The sequence below is a fragment of the Cricetulus griseus genome, chromosome 6 (genome assembly GCF_003668045.3).
Source record: "Cricetulus griseus strain 17A/GY chromosome 6, alternate assembly CriGri-PICRH-1.0, whole genome shotgun sequence".
NCBI lineage: Eukaryota > Metazoa > Chordata > Mammalia > Rodentia > Cricetidae > Cricetulus > Cricetulus griseus.
Genome location: NC_048599.1, coordinates 17,232,618 through 17,255,663, shown reverse-complemented (window position 1 = coordinate 17,255,663; position 23,046 = coordinate 17,232,618). Strand labels below are relative to the sequence as shown.

At 42.9% G+C, this 23,046-nt stretch overlaps 1 protein-coding gene across 1 annotated transcript in view; it reads right to left on the bottom strand.

The window, feature by feature from the left end:
• The window catches only part of Ptprt (protein tyrosine phosphatase receptor type T), a 783,865-nt gene that overhangs the window by 655,842 nt on the left and 104,977 nt on the right, over positions 1-23,046 (bottom strand). The window contains exons 4-5 of the mRNA XM_035446780.1: positions 22,689-22,804; positions 6,834-7,008 (exon numbers count right to left, since the gene is read on the bottom strand). Of these exons, the coding sequence (XP_035302671.1) occupies positions 6,834-7,008; positions 22,689-22,804 (291 nt within the window). The remainder of the gene's footprint in view (positions 1-6,833; positions 7,009-22,688; positions 22,805-23,046) is intronic.

Sequence of the window (23,046 nt, the reverse complement as noted above, 5' to 3'; positions counted from 1 at the left end):
GGGCAACATCCCCTAATAAAAATGCCAAAAATAAAATTGTAGTTAATAACAGACATAATTTTGTGGATATTTACCTTGTGCTTGGGTCTGTACATATTACACTGTCTCTCTGTCCAAGGAACCTGTGGTTTGAATGAGAATGGCACCCATAGGTTCATAGATATGAATGCTTGGTTATGAGGTATTGGCATTATTTGAAAAGATTAGGAGGTGTGGCCTTGTTGGAAAACAGTGTGTTCTGGAGGTGGGATTAATAGGTTTTCAAAAGCCCAAGCCAAGCCCAGAGTCTCTCTCTTCTTGCTGACTGCAGAACCAGGTGTAGAACTCTCAGCTACTTCTCCAATAACATGTCTGCTTTCAAGCCAAATAGCTCATCGCCATGTTAATGAACTAAACCTCTAAAACTGTAATCAAGCCCCAATTAAATGCTTTCTTTTAAAAGAGTTGCCTTGGTTATGGGGTCTCTTCACAGCAATAGGACTCTCAATAGTATGAGAGAGCCCATCAAATAAATATATCCCATTGCATATAGATAAGGATAATGGGGCCACTAGTGAATGTGTGCTTTACTTGAAGTCACACAGGTAGCAGAGATGAAGGCCAAGGCTGAAATTTGGGTGTGCTCTAAGCTACAATCAGTACGTTTAATCACGATGCCCAATTGGACCCATCTGATGATCCACACAGTCATCACATTTTCCAGAGACACTAACTCCATCTCCATGTTGACAAGTTCTGAGTACTTGGTGGAAGATGGACTTGGACAGCAAGAGAGAGAGAGAGAGAGAGAGAGAGAGAGAGAGAGAGAGAGAGAGAGAGAGAACATCTCTGGCTGTCTTTGAACTCACTTTTGTAGACCAGGCTGGTCTCAAATTCACAAAGATCTGCCTGCCTCTGCCTGCTGAGTGTGCCACCACTGCCCAGCTGAAAAAACATTAAAATAATCAATTTATGAATATTAGAATGTGGCTGAGTAAGTATGGTTGAGGACATTCATGCCCTTTAGCCAAGCAAAACACCATGAAATGGAAGACACCAGAAAGATCAGAAATAAGTGGAGAGAATAAGAACATTTATGAGCACTGGCCTGGAACAGGTAGGCAGGGGATGGGCTGTCAACTGAGTGAAACCTCAATTACAGAGTAATCTAACATATAGCCAGTACATTATCACAACTCAATAAACAGCTCTTCAGAATTAAGTAATTCCAATTTGCTTTCATTGAGGGCTGAGTCGCCTAAAGAATGCTGATACCACCCACAGCTAAGATTAGGCTGCATCTCCTAAAGTCCTGATTTTCACTATGCTAGGATGTTGCTGAGCCAAGCAACATGAGAGCATGTCAGTGTGCAGAGAGCTAGGGATTCAGCCTGGGCTTGCTCTGCTCATCTCAGTGTGTATGCTGGCTATGGAAGCCATTTCACAGGCCTTCCTCCAGCCCTGGTACCTCAGGTACTGGGGTAGGGGGCTGTGAGCTCTCAGTCCTAGAAAGGTCACAGTTTGAATGAATGACACAAAGTATAAGAGCTTGCCCATGTAACCAGGGGGTGCTGATGAGAACAGGACCAGCTACTGAGTTTCTGTGACTCATTGAAAGTAGACACTGCAGAGGCCCCAGAGAGCTCTGACCTACAAGGCTCCCATAATGTTGATGCTCCCAAGCTACATTTTATACATCTCTCTTTCCTTCTGCTCAAGCATTATTACTTGGGGATTGAGCATCACACTCCACTTTACAAAGGCCTTAAATCACCTCTCCAAGGCTACAGAGGTATGGGTGAGACATCTGGTCCCACTGACTGAGTCTTGCCTGCAGTGACCTGATGTTATCATCTTAGAGCATGTGCATCAGACACAGATCTGAACACTCCTGCATTGGTCATCCCATTTCACCCTCACAACACTCTCCCAGGGACAAAATCCTAGAACCTCATTTCCAGATGTATCTTCTGAGGCCCTGAGAGGTTTGAACCATGTTCAAAGTCACAGAAATGGGTCACCAGAGGTTGAGGATTCCAAGCCAGGCATCTTGACTCAGGCATTACTGTGTATATGGAAGAAAAATCATACAAGGATCATTTTCCTTCCCTGATGCCCCAAAGTCAACTGAACGCTCATGACTGACTCCTCGGTCCACACAATCTGTGTGATGAGCAAAATCCATTACCACTCAGGAGGAGGAATGACAATGTGGGTCACTGTCTCAGCAGCAAGTGGCCCTTAAGAAGTCAGTTTCCATTGCTTTTCAGATATTTCGCCTTTCTTCGATAAAAGGGTAACTATTATTCTTCTTTTCATTTTAATTCAAACATCTCAGTATGGAAGCATGTAAGCCACTGGCTCAGCTTGGTGGGGAGAGTCGTTCTTCATAAGACTTTGATCTCAAATGCTCTCATCCCCTGCCTTCAATGGGCCACTAGGCACCTACTGCAGTCTGACAGGTTTCCGTTGGGTACCTGTGAGTGACCGTGAGTGACCCGGCCTCCCACAGCCATATATATATATTATATATATATATATATATATATATATATATATATATGGGAGTGTCTACCTGTTTACCTGTTATCTCCACCCCTCTGGCACTGATTATAACATTGTGATACCAGGAGCCAACAAAGCCCTAATCCCTTCCCCACCACACACACATAGCTATAGTAGCACACCTCAGACTCAGATCCAAACCTCAGCTTTCCCCTTAGGATGACCCTCAGCTCTTCAACCTCACAGTGCTGGCTCTCTCAGCTATAAAAGAAGCTGAAATAAAAACCAATGTGCATAGCTGCAATTAAGATAAAATGAGACAACATATGTGAGGGGGCCAAGCAAATGGCTTATCACCCACTTGATATTAAAATGTGGGGGTGGGGTACTTAAAAGTAAAATCCTATCCAAAAAAAAATGGATGAATTTCATCAAGGAGTCAGAAAACGGAGCCAGATTACAGAAAGGACCAATTCACCACTGTCTGCTATGGAGGAGCTGCAGAAGCTCCCAGCACACCTCTCAAAGGAGAGAGCATGGGCTGCAGGGGAAGGAGTTTTGGAGCAGCAATAGCTGCTGGGTCACAGTGCAACATTTGACTAAAGCACATGGGGCCAGAATTCACACTGTCCCCTTTGCCTTAATTAGGCCTCAGTTAGCACAGCCAACAAATGGCAAAGCACTGTCCCAGGGGCCACCTCTCCAAGCCAAGGCCGCATTGCTTCAGCAATCCCCCTGGCTCAGTAGCCTACAGATCAGCACTTCCACATCTCTTCACCCCGACACTGAATAGAAGACAAGCATCTTCTGGCCCCATTTTTCTGTGAGTACAAACTTCAGGGTACAGCACTGACGCCTATGGTTTTCCCCATCACCTCATCATCACTTCACACCAGTCACGAACATGCAAGGTGCCTCACAGGTACATCCCAAGGCCAACCAAATCAAGATAACTCCTGATAGGCACAGCCAGAGGCTTGTTTCATAGGTGAATCTAGACTCCATCAAACTGACAGCTGCTATTGACTATTACAGTAGGAAAGGAGAGATGCGGTGGTTTGAATGTTAACACATCATCCTCCATGTGACTATCCACCCCAAGTCAGGATAGTTCAGAATAGAGAGTTCAGACAGAGATCTCCATTCTGGCCCCATTGAAGCTACAAGTCACACAGAGCCAGCAAAGAGAAGCCAAAGTTTTTACACCACTAAGACTGTACATAAGAGAATGGGCATTCTACTGTGGGCCTCCCAAAGCAGAGTGGGAAATCAAGTATGAACCGGTACAATGAGTGTTCCTAAGACAACTTAGGAAATTACACATTCACTGAGTATTTGAAAGGTCTGCAAAGGTCACTGTGTCACACGAATCAATCTTATGGGACCAGAAAAGCAAAGATCTGAGCCTAATGCAATCAAAGTGATGGCTTCTTTTATATTTTAATGTTACTTCATGTGAATGAACTTAAAGGTGCCTTTTTGGTATTATTTTGTTCATGACCACCTAATTTGTTGATCTTTGGCTTAAAGGTTCATGACATTCTGGTGATGAAATAAATGCCTACTGAAACCAATAGTTGAGTCACACATCTATCAGTTCACAGAAATCTTAAGGCTGAGACTCAGGAAATGATGGACCATGCCGATGAAAGTAGTCAAACACCAGCAACTTCTGTGGTTAAGTGAACACAGAATCCATGCTAAGTATAAGCCTCGAATGGGAGCACTCAGAAGAGACCAGCTGACACTCTCAAACTCCCAGAGTTCAAGTGTGATGAAAAGGGAGACAAAATGAAGCACAAGCAAAAGGAAGCCATTCTTGTGAGGTGTAATATGAGTTATGCAGGTGCATTATTTACTTTCCCCATTGATGTGCTGAGGTAAGATGTCCTGGCAAAAGCAACTGAAGGTAAGCATTAATTTGGCCCACAGTTCCAGAGTAAGGTCCTTTATGGTAGACTGTCATGGCAGCAGCAGCTTGAGGCAGCTGGTTGCATTGCATCCACAGTCAGGAAGCAGAGGCAGATGAATCCTGGCACTAGACTCCCTATCTTATTATTCAGTCCAGGATCTCAGCTCATTTAACCATCCTGCCCATAGTTAAGATATCCTTCCCATGTGACTTAATACAGATAATCCCTCAAGGGTACATCCCACGACCAACCAAAATGTAGATAACCCCTGAGAGACACAACCAGAGGCTTGTCTCATAGGCGAATCTAGACCCCATCAAATTGGCAGTTGCTATTGGCCATCACAGTAGGAAAGGAGAGATGAGGTGATGTGAATATTAACACATCATCCTCAATGTGACTATACAATGTGACTATCCACCCAGAGTCAGGAGAGTTCACAATAGAGAGTCCAGACAGCAATCTCCATTCTGATCCCTTTGAAGCCACCAGTCACACAGAGCCAGCACAGAGAAGTCAAAGTTTTTACACAATCCATGATCAACCAAAACAGTAGTAGTAGTAGTAGTAGTAGTAGTAGTAGTAGTAGCAGCAGCAGCAGCAGCAGCAGCAGCAGCAGCAGCAGCAGCAGCAAACAACCAGAGCCTTCTGAGAATGAAGCAATTTTTTATCCCTTCAAACACAGCAGGTATTATTCTACAGCTGGCATAATATGAACAGGTTCATTATTTCATTCACTAAATATTGCTATATTGAAATTTTAATCAGTGAACATAGCAGTGATAAAATGAATACATTCATACACTGTTGCTGCCTGTGTAAACCACCAAACAATTCTTTGCAAAAGCAATATTACAATACAGAGAAGAAAATCCATAACGATATTCATATGCTTTGGTCTACCAATTCAACTTCCAGAGAATTTATCTAAGGAAAGAACCTGATTCTGTATAATACAAAAAATTAAAATTATTATGAGTTGTTGTTGTTTTGGAAGAACTGTGCTGAGATGTAAATTTTTGCATACTCAAAGGAAGAAATAATAAAAACAGAAACACCTGGAAATACTTAAAAGACTGTGAATATGGAGATTTTTTAAAAAGAGGAAAATGCATTGGACAGAATTGTGTTGGTTACTTTTCTGTTGATCTGATAATGCCATGACCAGAGGCAACTTAAGGAAGGCAGAGTTTATTTTGGCTTATGGTTGTAGAAAGGGAGTCCATATGGTGGGGGGGGGGGCTGTAAAAAGCAGGCAGCCAGAACAGGAAGATAAGAGATCACATCTTCTGCACAAATTCAAAGCAGAGAACAAAGTAGAAGCTGGGTGAGGTCAAGGCTATGACCTCTCAAAGCTCATACCCACCGACAACTTCCTCCAAGGCTCTGCCTCCTAAAGGTTCTGTGACCTTCTCAAACAATGCCAGACACTTGAAGCCAAGTGTTCAAATATGTGAGCCTATGAGTAATATTGCTCATTCAAACCAGCACAAACTGTATATGCCTGATAAATATGAAACTCAAAGAAGAGCTTGAGTAGGCATAGCATTTGTAACCTTGCCTAAGAGGCAGAAAGAGGAATGTGGTGGTTTGAATGAGAATTGCCCCCATCAGCTCATACATTTGAATACCTGGTCCACAGTTGACAACTTTTTGGGAAGGATTAGAAGGTGTGATCTTATTGGAGCAGGTGTGTCACTGAGGGTGAACTCTGAGGTTTCAAGGGCCAGGTGATTCCTATTTTGTTCTCTCTTTGCCTTGTGCTTGTAGATCAAGATGTGAGCTCTTTGCTACTGCTCCATCACCACGCCTACCTGTCTGCAGCCTCCCCTCCGCCCCCCCCACCCCCATACAGTAATGATCATGGACTCAAACCTTATGGAACCATGAGCTTCAAATTAAATGTTACTTTATAAGTTGCCTTAGCCATGGTGTTTTGTCTAGCAACAGAAAAGTAACAAAGACAGGGGACCATGTGCATATTGTAATGAGAAGCATGGAAATAGTACCTCAAGGTGAATAAACACACACACACACACACACACACACACTATGAACCTTGACTCAAGACCATTTGGGAGGTAGGCTTACTATTTCAACAGCCTTTCTGAAATATTTTCATTATATGGAACTTGCAGTTAACCTCCCCCACCCCCACCCCAAACAAGCCTATGAGAACATCTCAGTAGGACAACCCTAAACCACAAAGTACACGTGATCATCTTGATTTGAAATACTAAATCAAGTTAAATTTGAAAGTTGCTTCTGTGGCATATAACCCACATGTACATAGCCCTTACGGGAGAATTTTCTGGAAAGCAGTGACTGAAAACCTGCCTTGTGCTGTTATGAGGAGGAGGAAGCAACAGCTTTTGCTGTGTAAAACAGAGTGAAGAAATCCTGTAACCAGTCACTTGGTAAAGTTGTGGCACTCACCTTTCACGATCAGCTCTGCATAGTTGGACACACCAGACCCACCATCTGAGCGGATTACACATCGATACTTGGAGACACTTCGCTGAGAGGTGTCTGCCACACTGACTGTGGCTGAGAAGCGCCTGTGGTTGACCACACGAGTGACCATGAGGGCCGTGTCTCTGCCATTCCATTGCTGAGGACACAGGAAGGGAAAGAGAAGAAATGATAGCATCAGAGGCTTCCTGGCAATCTTCAACATAGACCCCATGACCCTTGCATATTCCAGAGGCCCAGGACTTCCTTGAAATACAATGACAAACTCCACTACCACATGTCTGTCAGCCCGGCACTCTAGAAGCTGAGGCAGGAGGCTTACAAGTTTGAGGTCAGCCTATATAATGAGCCCTTTCTCAAAAAACATGAAGGAATGAAGGGGGAGAGCAAGAAGAGATGGTTCAAGAGGAGGGATGCCTAGTTGGAAGGGGCCGGGACAAATGCTTCTCCTAATCATCTCGGCTCCTGGCTCAGCACACATTTGGAGCCGGCTATATCCCCTTACCCTTCCTCCCTCCTATTTCCCTTCATCTCATAAGCAGAAACCACAATATTTCCCCAAAGACAGGCTTCAGCAGATTAACAAAAATTCCAGCCCACACAGAGCATCAGTAATCATCCTTGCTCTCAGCTCCTCAGCTGGTGACCAATGTCTCACCCACCCACAGGCTTTGACCCCCATCAGCCCCAGGCTGTCACTATGAATAGGGGTTTTTCTACCTCCCTTCCTTGCCACATTCTCTTTACTCTCTATGTCCCTGGGAATAGCCCATCTCCCACTAATCCATGCTCAGCTTGCCGCTATCTCTAGGAAGTTCCCTCATCAATCACACTACCACCTGAAAGACAGGGGTGCCTCTATCATGCAAACATTCCACACATCCTGGTCCATGACTATTCCCTACTTGAGACTATGAGTCCCTAACATATAAAATTCCATTCACTTTCCCATGCCAAATCTACCAAGATTTGCAAAATCAGGGCAAATACACATAGGTGTTTGTCTTTAGTAACCCACATTTTAGGTATGATGTTTTGGGTTAAATAAATTCTTTCACAGTAGCAAGCTGTAATAACTGGTAAGGCATGCATGTGGATGCATTTTGAGTGGATATTTACTAAGCACCTAGTATGTGGCAGATCCTAAGCTGGGTGCTTTTGTATAATTCTCCATTTTAATCTTCACAGCCTTGTTGAGGTGTGTATTATTGCTGCTCTCCTCGGAAGAATCAAATGTCAAAGAGGTTAAATAAATACGTAGAGCAAACACATCCCTCATCTAGGCTTTCCAGCATCAATTCAAACACTTCTCCCTAAGACTTTATCCCCATTGCCTGCTTTAATGTAATTTTTATCTCTAAAGTGAAATGGAGGGTTCTAATTGTCTGGTTGGATTTAGAGAAACCTGGATATTTATGATTTCTCAGGCCCCAAGTCTTTCCAGATGAGATCTCTGTTGCTTTTTCCATGAAGAAAATATTCTCTCCATGTGCATAACCCATTTTTTCATGTAATTTTCCAATCCACCTACCATCAGGGACATGTTAAGATGGAGATACAGGAATGGCCAAGGCAGCTAATGAGGCAGTACCAACCCCATGAGGATATAGCAGACAAAGAGACAGGAAACAGAGTCACCAAGAGTTCCACCAGAGGGAGAGACATGCTCCAAACTACTCAGGAGAGTCAGAGGGGACAGTTTCCTTCACATTATTGTTTTAACTTTCTATGTCAAACTGGATCACCTCTACATCTCCAAAGTCAATGGCATTGTCAAAAGTCAGGACAAGAGAGTCAGCCATAGATCCACTAATATGCCAGAAATGACCCACCATGACCAGAACAAAGTCATGGAAGGGACCAGGAGTGAGGAGGACCACAATAGCTCCTAGCCACTTGTGCATGCCTTGGAGTATCCTTGCAAGAGATAATACAACTTAGACCCAGGTGTAAAAAGCTACCAAACACTAAAGTACTCCCCATCATTCACAATAGTGTGATAAGGATGTAGAAAAGATTCTGGAAAATACAGGGATTGAATCCTGATTTGGAAAAGATGCAGAATGAATAGGGGAGGAGACTTCAGATGATGCAGGGTCACCCAAAGGGTTCCATTTTCACTATTTTTATCAAAACAATGCAAGAAGACTGTAATGCCTACAGATGAGTCAGTGATAGAGGTTAGTTAGATATTGTACTACTTGATTTATTTATAATGTTTCTTTTCCTCTCTCCTCCCCTCTCTTTCTTCCCATACACAATAGATTTGTAAAAAAGTGCCCACCTGTAGAGTCACTTTGAGCAATAAATGAGAAGGTACACAAAACACTTAACATGAAGGAACATTCTGGTGTTACAAGAGTTTTGCAAATTAACCACAAATTAGCAAAGGAAAATGTTGTCAATATACTAATAAAGATTCCCATACCCGAATACCCAGAACCTGAGAAAATACACACACTCTGTGTGTGCGTGCGTGCGTGCGTGCGTGTGTGTGTGTGTGTGTGTGTGTGTGTGTGTGTGTGTGTGTATGTCATTATAAAACAGCATTATCATCTGTAAAGTTCACAATAAAAAAGCTGCAATCAAGACTAGAGAGGTTACTCAGCAGTTAAGAGAACTCTCTGCTCTTGCAGAAGACTTGGGTTCAATTCCCAGCACCCATATAGCAGATCATAACCATCTATAACTCCAGTTACAGGGCATCCAATGCCCTCTTCTGGCTATCTCAGGCACTGCATTCACATGGTACACAAACACACATGAAGGCAAAATACTCGTACATTTAAATTAAAATAACTTCTTTGAAATTAACAAAAGGACCGTGCAACCTAATACAAAAGCAATTTCAAAAACATCACAATATTTACATTTACAGTTTTTGGTAGGCTGCATTCACAGCTATCCTTGGCCAGGTTTGTTTTTATGAGTCACAGGCTGGACACACCCTCAAGGAACATAGCCTACCAACACTTGGATGCCATATACAGAACTCACCGAAGCTCCTTCTGACTGCTCATCTCAACAATGGCACAGAAATAAATTGGTTCTGAGCCGTTAGGTTTGTAGAATTTATTTCAGTAGCAATAAGAAACTAATACTGAAAAGAAAGGGCTGGTTAAGTGCAAAAGCTGCATTGCGCACATTTACATTTTATCTTGATGCTGCCTCCAGTATTATTTACTTATCTTCTTAATGATGTCAGATTCTGGCAGAACTGAAGAGGATTAAGTGCCTTCCCCTGAACCATTCACTTTTTTTTTTTTTTTATTTTCTGTTCAGCTCCTGAACTGAGAACCTTTCTCCCACTGAAGGATAGGAAATTGCAGGTTGTCTTATAAAATCTCTGGAAAACAGGCCTTTTGATAATCATACTTGTCATATTGGGAGCAGGTAACAGCAGGGCAGGAACAAGCAGGAGGGCCCAGAGTCAAGGCAGAAATAGTGCAGTGATGGACTGTGGGCAAGGAGAAATGGAGGTTAAATTCAGAGAGATGAGCACTGATGGGAACCGCCTGTGTGCCTGCCTCAAACAAGGCAGTGAAGAGCAGGTGAAGGTTGAAGGTCAAGACCAACAAGCAGAAATGTAGGATTCCAGAGTAAAAACACACAGTTTACTAGAAGACCCAGACATAGATGCTCAGACAGGGAGACACCTGGATGTCTGAGTGTTATGCCCATGCAAAGGGATCCAAACACAGAAAATGTGCCGAAGCACATGTCATAGCTACTGTTCAGCCTCAGATAAAGGCAGAAAGGGAAATGCAAAACAAGAAGGGAAAAAACAAGAAGGGATTTGGCTAAACAAGGGAAGGATCCAGAATCTAGGTGCATGAGCTTGATTGACATGGCAACATCCTATTTTCATTTCTTTTGCGGAGACGAAATACCTTGACATAAAGCAACTTAGAGGAGAAAGGGGGTTATCTGGCTAACAATTCTGTATTAAATCCATCCTATCTGGGAGTTGCAAGTCAGAAGCTTGTCACATCCACAGTCAAGAGCAGGGAGAAATGGATGCATACACGTTTATTACGGAACTAGCTGTCAACATTCTTCTGCAGTTCAGGGTATAAAATCAAGGAATGGTGCCTCCAACTTTCCAACAGTGTCCCTGCTAGGCGAGCAAGACAATCCTCTACAGACATGCTGATGGGTCACATCTCAGACAATCCTTCACTGAGACTCTAGGCTGTGGCATGAACACCTGGCACTGTGCATGCCACCATGCCATATTTGACTGTTTATGCCATCTTTGAGTGTTATAACTGTTGTTTGAGTAGCAGACTAAATTTTATTTCTTTAATTATTATATCTAATAATTTCTGAAATGGCCTTAAACATACTTCTGCTATTTTGTACTGTATATTTATACAAAGCAGAGTTCTTATCATTGACAATTATAAAATTAAAATATTGATCAACTCTAAGTGTGCTAAGAGGCTCTCCAACCTGCAGTATCAAATATTTAGCCAAGATTTAATACTTCATGGAAAAATTAGTAAGCCATTTGATTAGTACTCAAATTTGCTTTGATCTTCAATCTAAAATTATGTATACACCAAGCATTTAAAGTATTTCTTTATAATTTACTGCCAGTGAATATTTCATTTATATGCCTGCCTTATATATCCTATATACCCAGGGTAAAATTTTCCATGGTTAAAAGGGGTGTCACTAGTGGAAGAGAATTTCTTGCCTAGAAACCAGGGGCCAACAGTTGTACCACCACTGTGGCCTGTTGTAGTCATAGCAGCATGAGGAAACTTATCATTGGCTGAAGGTGGTTCCTAAAGAAGGAGAGCAAGAGCTTTAGGCAGCCTATATGCACAGGCTCGGAGAAGGAGAACTCTGACTTCTAAAGAGACTCTGGTAAGGACAATAAAAGCATCCATGCTGCCGACACTTTCCTATTTCTAGCTTCTTCTACAGTAAATCACACAGCATACCCCTGAATCCCAACAAGCATTGCCTTGAAATCTATTAGTACTTGGTGCCTGAATAATTCACTTCTATAGGCTGTGTTGTTGTTTTTAATGGGAACTGACTATGATAGAATATTTGCCAAGCAGAAATCTCAAGTTTTCTACATAAATATTGTTTCTTAACACAACACACACACACACACACACACACACACACACACACACACACACACACACACACACACAAACTGCATAACTGAACTGGTAAATGTTTTGTTTAATTTAGAATTAATGTGAGCATTGAATAAAAGTCAAGCTAATATCGTGTTTTAAGGTCTTAAAACTATATAATCTATTGCCCAGAGTAGTCTCTTAACTTATTGGATATCCCAAACTGGTCTCAACCTGCTGAGTCTCCTACCCAGGCATCCCTGGAGTATAGTTGTATCACCACACCTGGCCCTAACTGGCATTTTCAGTGCTTAGCTTTCACTCAGCACTGTGCTCTCTGGCTAGCATACTAGGGAACAGTCTCAAAGGGTGGTCCTTGGACTGGCCACCCCGAGAGCTCTGGGGAACTTGTTAGCAGTGTAAGTTTTTGAAGAACTGCAACTGATATCCATTTGTAGATGCTGTTTATTGGAGCTTGGACTCCGAGTTTTCTCCTCTTTCCCTATTCTATTATTAATCACTCTGGAAATGTACTCATTATTTTACAAAACAGAAAATGAGAGACTGTGGGGTGTGGAAGGTATAATTTCTGCCCAGAGGAATTTGCAGGCTGGGTAAAGATTCTAGCAAAACAACAAAAAGGGGAAAACATAAACATGAAGCAGAGCATTGAAATAGCCTACTTCACAGGGGAAAAACAGGGTGGGTGTGGAAAAAGGCCTGCTCTTAGAATAGCCTAAAACAGTAGTTCTCAAGTCTGTTACTCAAGCTGGATTACATGAACATCCCTTGTGAACTCAAAATGTGGGCTCTCTGGCCCTGCCTTAGACCTCATCAATTGGGAACTCACATAGACCCTAATCAATCAGGTTATTTTCATCTTAACACACTGATGATTGGTAAAGTACACTATGGATCATAATAATTAATATTCCCTTTTTCATTCTTTTTAAGATTTTAATTAGAAAGAAAATTATTTTACCTGTCAACCCCAGGTCCCTTTCCCTCCCCTCCTCCCCCAACTAACACCCTACCTATCCTATACCCTTTCTGCTCCCCAGGGAGGGTGAGGCCTTCCATATGGGGTCTTCAAAGTCTGTCATATTCTTTGGGATAGGGCCTAGGCCAACCCCCATGTGTCTAGGCCCATGGAGTATCCCTCCATGTGGGATGGGCTCCCAAAGTCCATTCCTACGCTAGGGATAAGTACTGATCAAGTACAAGAGGTCCCAAAGATTTCCAAGGTCTCCTCACTGACACCCACACTCAGGGCGTCTGGATCAGTCCCATGCTGGTTTCCCAGCTATCAGTCTGGAGACCAAGAGCTCTCCCTTGTTCAGGTCAGCTGTTTCTTTCGGTTTCACCAGCCTGGTGTGGACCCCTTTGCTCATCAGTCGTCCTTCTCTGCATCTGGATTCCAGTTCAGTTCAGGGTTTAGCTGCAGGTGTCTGCTTCTGCTTCCACCAGCTGCTGGATGAAGGCTCTAGGACAGCGTATGACTTAGTCACCAATCTCATTATCAGGGGAGGGCATTTGAGGTAGAAGCAAGTATGATGGTGAATCACTGACCGCAACACTTGGGAGGCAAACACAAGAAGGTTGAGTATTTGAGGCCAACCTGGGCTACAAGTAAGACCCTGTTTCTAATACATCTAATACATTTGAAACCACCTTGGAGTTAAAAGTGGAGGAGAAGTCAAGAAATATGGCTTAGAGTAGAGACCTTGTTAAAACTGCAGATTGGAATTGTCTGGTTCGGTGGGCAGGCCTGGGATTCTTCATCTTTAGCAATGTCCCAGGTAGACTGAAGCTGGTCTGTGAACCCCAATCAGAGCACAGCTTTATGTGACTTTGCTGAGGGAGGAACTACACCTAGATGATCTATTCCAGGAACAGGCCATGCATACCACCAGCACCCATTTGCTGTCCAGTGTGTGTCAATGGCTCTGTAACAGAAGGTAGACCCTACAAGGTTCCAGACATTTTTGTTTGTTTGAAAAGCACCTCATTTCATCTTGCAGCATCCTATGGAAAGCACAGGCCTGGTTCTCTGCAAATAGTAGAAGTCTCTAAGTCAGGAACTCACAGGTAAGGAAGACAGTGGTATGTACGTACACAGGCCTCACAGTATCAAGTTATAGCAGCTGGCAGACAGTAGGTGGATAAGCTTTTCTGAAGCCATCCCCATCAGTCTAGACTGAGGGTTCTCAGTTTTCAGTGTTCATCAGAATCACATACACTGTGATTCCGGAGGCTTGGGGTGAAGACAGAGAATTCTCATTTCTTTTTTTTTTGGGGGGGGGGGGTTGGTTCGAGACAGGGTTTCTCTGTGTAGCTTTGGAGCCTATCCTGGCACTCACTCTGGAGACCTGGCTGGCCTCAAACTCAGAGAGATCCGCCTGCCTCTGCCTCCTGAGTGCGATTAAAGGTATGTGCCACCAATGCCTGGCTAATAATTCTCATTTCTAACAGCCAAATGATGTCAATGGCGCTCACCTTGGTCTGACTTCAACAACTTAATTAATTGCATCTTCCGTCCTTTGGGAGAAAACAAGTAGGCAAATAACACCCTGGAACACATGAATTAAAAGCTACCTTATCTCTAGGACCACTCCCTGGGGCTGAAGTACCCAACCACAGGAGAAGGTAAACTCAGCCCAGGATGTATGTACAGAGCCACATTTCTGGCCTCAGGATGACTGAGTCCTGCTCACAGATGCTTACCAGAGGTTCTGTGTATTTACCAAGGTCACTGGAGCTGCATCTGGTCAGAGAGGTGCTATATCCCAATTCACACAGGGATGCAACACATGCTCTAAACAGGGCAAAGGGGTCCCACAGCCTAAACAGCTTCAGTTCAATCTCATGCTTATCAGTGTCCCTCTCAGGGTAAGAGAAAGCAAAATCAATCTCTCAACCTATCTCTCTTCATCCCTCCCTATGTCTCCTTCTCTTCTCTGTAAAAGCAATCTGTATTCCACTTCCTCTCTGGGCTTGCATTGTTTTATGTGGGTAAGTCAGTTTATCTATTGAAGAAAATGGAAATATTTACACTTCGTTATCCCTAGAATACACACACACGCACACACACACACACACACACACACACACACACACACACACACACACACACACACACAACTCATGTAGGATCTCTCTGACTCAGGAACCAATTAGAGGAGAGGTGTACCTAATGAACATGCCTAATGCATGTTCTACCTGCCCAATTCCTAATTATCTATCAAGGCATCTATCATGGCCTCACTGTTTTGCTGTCCCCTCTCTATTCAGCTCTTGTGTCATGACATTATCCCCTTCACAAGGAGATGAGACATAGCACAGGAAGAAAAAAAAATAAAGGCTGTCATTATTTCAGAGAGAGGAGCCAGGCTTGCGATTGATTTGTAATTGGCAGAAATGAGGACAATGCTGTCTCTAATAAAAGGAAAGTGTTGCTGGTTCTACACAACAAATTGGACACTCACTGAATAGGAGGTAGTCTACTACAGTGACTTGCAATCTTGCAAGCTAGTTTGAGCTTCAGGAATTAAAAAAGTAAATAAATAATCAGGTCCCACATTTCCAGCTGAAATGGTCTGATTGCTCCAGGAGTCTCCCAGCCAGCAAATATTTAGGTGACATTCCCACAATCCATTCGTAATGAATATTCTTTTCACCCTCAGTCCTCCCTGCAATGGTATGACATTTGGAAACTTACTAGAATTGCGCCCATCAATTCTCTTAAGAGCACATTTGTACCTTTTTGGCAGTCTCTAAAGAATAGCTTTTGATTATTCTTTATTAAAAGTTAAAAGAAATAGAAGTAGACATAAATCATTTTTGATTAGCTGTTCTGAAACCCTTCCAAGGGCCCACTGCATCCATGGCCAGCGGCTCATTGGGGCCTGATGCCTGAGTCCAGAGCTCCTGCAGACTCAGAAGAGGACTGATGTAAGCCCCACAGGGGTCCACAAGCGTACAGCAAAGTAGACAAGACAAGCAGGTGGTGCCTGCACATTCGCCGTCTCACAAGGACAGCTTCCTTTGTTGGTGACAGGTTCACCCTCCAAGCTCCACCAGAAGACCCCTTCCCCCAAAGTTACTGCCCATATACTGAATGTGCACCCCTCCCCGCTTTCCCCAGCTTGCTGCCACCAGCCCCATCTTCCCCAAGCAGCCTTTCCATTTTGTGATGAAATAGTTAACTGTGCTGCTCAAGTGTCTGTCTTCACCAACGGAAGGTGAACTCTGGGAGGGGGCTGGCAGCACAGATTAGTGCTGAGTGCTGTCTGTCCTATCCTAGCTCCTAACTAAGCAGGATGACAGCTAAGCTGGGATAAATCTTGAAAATATAGGCTGAGGATGAGAAAAGACATAAAGAAAAAGCATAAGAGAGAGAAGTATCCAAGGGGAAGTTCCAGGTCAGAGTAGACAGGGTCCTCATAGGGGATCTGCACGCGACATGAGAAATGAAGCCTGGGCATTACGTGAAGGTGAAGTTGTTTTTCATTTATTTTTCACAGTGCTGAATACGGAAAATGGGGCCTCAACACACACTAGAGAAACAGTCTCCAAGGAGCTTCATGCATATCTTGGCACTATTTGTTGATCTGGAAGTGACCTTTGGGTGAAGAGTAGCAGAGAAGATAAAGCATGAGATAGTAGGGCCACAACTAAAAAAAAAATGGACTTTATGATTTATAGCTTATATCTCAATAATGTCTACTAACAAATACTAATGTATAGCTTCCTTCACATAAGCTTCCCCAGCTATGATACAGATCTCCCATGTTGGAATATCATTTTACACCCACTCCCATCCATCATCCCCATGAGACATGAGCACAAGCATGAAACCCACTCTGACTGTGGTGTTGTAAGTAACAAGGCCTCCTGTCTTAGGAGCAGGAGTCCAGCATCTTCTGCTGGCATCTATGAAGCTGTAGTAGGCAATCTTGTTATCCTGCAAATCAGCTAAAACATTCCCATAACAGTGATTGGCCCATGGCCTCAGGGACTCATGAGGCCAGGCCGACGTTCATGGAAGGAATACTCAGTGTCATCAAGGGCTGAAAGAATAATCGAGTACAGACAGTGACCCCACTGATGGGGGCCTGACCTAGAACATCTCCAATTTCACAGCAGTGTGAAAGTGATATATAGGAAGCGGGAATTGCACTTCAAATTTTGTATCTTCATTTGTTCTTTGGCTAGCAGTACATGTTACACTACGGTGAAGATGATGGAGCCCCAGCTTCCAGTCAGTCAGCAATGAGGGGGGGAGCAACGGGAACTCCACAATACACTGCATTGCTGAGCTATACTGCCCCTTAGCTTGAGTGCACTAAATGTACTTTAAATGCCACTCACACTCAGTATGGGTTAGGAATCAACTCCATCCTTAAGCCAAGGAACATCTGTATGAGGACTGATAAGCATCCCTTGGTTTTAACAAGGAACACACTGCTGATATTTACAGGGGTGGCTTTTATAAAGAGATGAATGCTGAAGAAAACCACATTGCAAATATCAACCTTATAGTACTGAAACGTGGCTAAGGAGGAGACAATAAAACCAAAATGTATCTAGAGAGGTCAGCTTGAGTGACATTTCAAGTGTATTTTAATTTCACTGCTTTTCTGACAGATTTGGGATATTCAAATACATTTACATATCTAGTACCTACCGTGGATGGAAAAGTAGAGGCATACATGTATACTAAGTAAAGGAATGTGCCTGTGCATGCATGAGTGGAAGCACTTGACCCACTGAGCCTTTTCCCTAGCTTGGAGTTACAATTTTAAATAGGGATCTACCTGCAAAAAATATTAATCAGATTTGGTGTGGCAAAGTGACATGAATGAACCCAAGATTTCAGGATGCAACACCCATTCTTATCCTGGTTCTCCTGCTCAACCCCAGTTTGACCCTCAAGTCTTCATTTACACTCTCCATCACTACCCCCCTCTCCGCCTCCCTCCTGTCCATGTTCATTCAACCTCACTGAGGCTGTTCATGTCCGCTTCTTGAAAGATCATGGTGACCATTACACATTTTTTTGTGTGCAGGCCCTCAGGACATGTGTGCTGTTATGTGTACTCTCCTGGCTTTACCATCATTGTTGAGCTTCTCTGGCTACCATGAAGAGGCCCTATACAGAAGGACATCGAGTTCAGAGCCCTTGGGAGGAGATTCTTCACTCAGCCCTCTCTGCACTGGTAGCCAGTGCTTCCCCACGGGGATCAAGGTAAAAAGTTAACGGGAAGAATTGCTGCTAGGCGGACTCACTGACATACCTCTTTATCTTACAGCCAGGTGCAGCTGATATGGAGCAATGGGTTCCCAGAATGAGAGCCTTTTCCTGTCAGACCCTCTCTGTGCCTGTGATTGTCTCGACACATACACAGACCCTGCTGAGATCCATGAGGGCCTCTGGACACATGGCCTCATTTTCTGAGGCGGCAAGTGTTGGCTGTACAGACTCCCAATGGAGCATACTCTCTGTAGAGAGGCCTCAAATTCCAGCTCCATGGTGGTCCTGACAGGTTTGCTCTAGAGTCCCTGGAGAGTGGGGTGAGGATAGAGTCCCATCAGCTATGCATTGTGATAAGAACGGAGGACACATGTGGAATATTCTAAACACCCACTTGGATGAACAGTTTGCCTGAGGGAAAATGGTCTGTGTCTTCACCAGGGTACCAGCCTTTCACTGAAAATTGGCCACTCAAGCCTAGGAGACACTTCCTGCCATCCCTAGAATACTTACATCTAAGGAAAAGTGACCATCCCTCCACTTTTTATTGGCATTTATTTTTATTTATGTTTCCTGCATTCACTTTTAATATTTCAATGAAACAGAAAAAAGAATAAAAGCATATACAATCTATTATCACAATTAGTAATACTGATGCATGCTTTATAGTATTGTAAGTATATATACATATATGCATAATATATATGGATGTATTACATTATATAAGTAAGTATATAACTTCACACATGTTTATTTATGTACATGTGTTTTTTCACTAAAATATTAAATATATCAACTGTTTTATAGCTTGTACTTTTCACTTAATTACATGCTATGAGAATATCATTAAGTATCTGTCCACAATCTGATATTTAATTACTTCATTTCAGCATTTACAAATTAATCTCTTTTGCAGAATAATCTAGTATTTTCTAGTTTTCTGTCCAATTACATATAGTTGCAGGTCCATCTCTATCTCCATTTCTGGTCATTTCTTTAGAAAACTGCCTTAAGTGAAGCTAAGTTTGGAAAATTATGTGCATTGAAGGTTTTAGATTTTATGAGCCTAATTATCTTCCAGAAATGATGGACCTGTCTACATATTACATGTGCTTGTGTACAAGTGTGTGTCCTGTAATTTCTGTTTCCCTGTGACTACTATGATGAACAACTTACAGCCACAGTGTTGCACACATGCCTTGAACTTCACTAGTCACACAGGACTTTGGCAGAAAGCCCAGTATTTAAGTCCTCCTTCCTAATAGTCCCTGAAATATGAAGGAGGGAGCCAACACTCAAGGAGCCTTCCTTGCAGGGATAGTTATTGTATCTATCAACTCATGGCATTAAGTTTAAAGCCTCCTAGGGTAGAGATAGAGTAGCAGAAAGCTGAGGACCCCTGCTTGAGCTGTGCCCCCCATTTCCTTCCACCTCCTAAGCTTGCTTTCATACAGAGTATTATTATGATGTGAAACAGACCCACAAAAACTACTTGTGCACACTCAATAAGACTGTAGTGGGGACGCTGTTCATTACATCACACACTCTTTGCTTTATGAGGGCTCCCGGGAGCTATTCTTGTCTGGCCTCTGTGTGAACAACAGTTAAAATTTTCCAGAGCAATTGGTTTGTGTTTATCTCACAGACATTGTAAACTCTATATCTGACAAGCTTTCTTTATCCCACTGGTGGCTCTGGTGCTCCGGCATCCCTCTTGTGACCCACAAGCCAGCAGTGGGAACGCAGAAATGTAGTCATAGCTTAAGAACCAGCTCTCATGTGTTCTTCCTATCTCGTGGTGGCTTGCTTTTAATTTACACTATCTTGTCTTGCTTTGTATCCTATTGTAAGCCACCAGAAAAACGTTGAAAGGTAGATAAATAAATAAGAATGTGTATTTCTGTCTGTTTTCTTCAACACTTGCACTGTGATCTGATTTAACATCCTTCTGTTTACAGACCTGAGGCTTAGTGCATACAAGTACTGCAGCAACACTGACCTGACTATAATTGCAATACCTAAATAAAGTTTCTGAAAATACTGTGATTGTCCTACCTCATTCTCATGACCCAGTGGAGTCAATGCCATTGAAATGACAATGCTTCTTCTGAGCAAAATGTACTTTAACTCTAATTATGATGAAAAGAGTCAATAGCACTCCTTAATATTGAGCGACACAGAAAGAGGGACATAAGAAGCAAGGAGAAATTGTGAGTTCCTAAGATGGGCCTTGTCTGCCCAGGGAGTTTTCAACTGCAAGAAAAAAAGATTCAAACTTAAGAGAAATGACAGCATGAACTCCATAAAAATGTATATAGAATCCACCTGAGCCAATGAGCACACAATAACTCATTCAACATCCTTGGTCATCAGGAAAACAAACTTTCAAATCATGCACAATGCCATGTTTGAAAAAGAGCTCTTGGTTCTTCAGGTAGTTAAACTCGCATCTACACAAGACCTGGCCATTTCACTACTAGATGTTTACCGAAGAGAAATGAAAGAATATATATACACAAATAGATTCGAATGTTAATGTTTACAACAGATTTTTCTTAAGCAGATAACAGTGGGAACAAGGACTGTCTCTGACTCTGCTGCCACTTTTAGGACCCCTTCCTTCTACTGGATTGCCTCCACTAGCCTTAATAGAAGGGTGAGTGCCTAGTCTCACTGCAACTTTATATACCATGGCTGGCTAATAACCATGAGAACCTGCCCTTTTCTGAAGAGAAAGAGGAAGAGTTGATGGCGGGAGGCAGTCAGGGAAAGGAATGGAAGGAGAAGAGGGAGGGAAACTGCTGTTGGGATGTAAAACCCAAAAGTAAATAAACAAAATTCCATTGCTTAAAAAAAAAAGAAATTGGAAACAATGCAACAAGCAGCTGTCAGCAAGTTAATATGTAAGAAAATTATGATATATGGATTACTATCAATAGTCCATTGTTAGAATGGATTATTCCTAAGAACAAGCTAATTAAATAAATGATACAAGCAATGATGTAAATGGACTTCACCCCAGAACTATTAAGCAAAAATCTTAGTACTGCTTGATTCCATTGTGTGTGTGTGTGTGTGTGTGTGTGTGTGTGTGTGTTCATGTGTGTCATGTGTGTTCACGTGTGTTTCAAGACAAGCAAGCTAGTGCCACAGCAGGCATGTGAAGGTCAGAGGAGGACCTCAGGCATAAGTCCTTACCTTCTACCTTGTTTGAGGCAGGGTCTTCCTCTTGTGTCCACTGTGCATACACCAGGCTAGCTGGTTAATAAGCCTTCAGGGATAGATGCCATGCTACTACACAGGGATTTTTCATGCATTCTGGGAATCTGACATCTAGTCCTCATGCTTGCACAGCAAGGGCCTCATCCACTGACCCCATTCCCCCAAGCCCTACTGTAGAACATGTAGCTAATACATAGTATCAGGAAACATACCAGTGGTTCTTTATTACACACTGGAGTAGAGAAAGATTAAAAATGAGGACAAGGACACCTTGGAAGACAACAACAATGCTCATTAACTTGGTTGTGAAATGAGTCACACACAAATAGATGAAATTTGTCAAGTTGTATGCCTTAAACATTACATCTCAATTATCTTCAATAAAGCTGTTTGAAAATATTCGGTATTAAATGGAAGCTGGATATGGTAGCTCATACCTGTAACCCCAACACTGGGAAGGCTGAGGCAGAAATATAAAACGTTTTGGGTCATCCTGGGCTACATAGCAAGATATCATCAAAAAGAAAAGAAATGTGTGTGGGGGAGTGAGAGTCGGGGGAGGAGAATAAAGATGGCCTCGTGGATACTGCAGGGAAAAGCTCAGCTCTCCCTTCTCTGCTGCCTCAGACCTTGGTACTTGTGTTTGCGATGATGGGAGCATGACAGTGCTATCACCACGAGTGTTCTCATTCTGTGCCCCATCATCTGGCTTTGTACCCTACCCAGAAATGTTCTCTCATCTTGCTAGGGAAGTGGGATCAATGAGCAGAAAAGACAGACAAGTGTATCCAGGCTTAAAACACTGTCCTGAAGGACTGTACTCAGTGATGGACTCATTTAGCCAGAGAACAGACTGCTCATCCTAGGAGCATTTTCTAAGAAAAGAGCAACAGTTTCATGAAGAAATCCAAGTACCTTTTAGTCAAGGACGAATGATGTCACAAACCCAGACCCTAAGACATTCAGTTTGTCTTAGCCTTAGTAATTGTACTTGGGAATAGTGGGGAGGGGTTGTATTCACAAATACTAGACCCAGAACTTTTACACTGCCATCAGTTTCTCTGCCTATAAAATAGCAATCTAGCAGAACAGTAGGTAACATTTCACAAGGGCATGGGTGGAGAGCAATATCCAAGGAGCAGAGATATTTTTAAATGTCTTCTTCACCACCACACCCTTCTTCACAGAACATATTTTCTTGCTTGTGATGGAAGGGAACAGTGTGAACAAGATTCTCTTCCATCTTACCTGAAGCCAAAGTTTGTCGTGCTGGGACCACTTCCCACCAGCAATGCACTGAAATGTGGCATTCTGCCCGACGTTCACCTCAACATTTTGGAGTCGCAGGAAATGAGGTGCTTTTCCTAAAAGAGAAAACCAAAGAACACATGAACACAGGATACAGTTGTCCACACCACTTCTCCAACAGGGATAGCAGCCTGGGATAGCCAGTGTGCCTGAGAAGATGCCAGGCTCTGGTAAGAGTTGTTGGACCACTACAGTGTGAGGCCTATTCTGTGACTTCCACATATTGTCTCATTTAAGCCTAGTGTAATCTATGGAGTAGACAGGAGACCATCCTCAGTTCACAGATCCCAAATCTAAG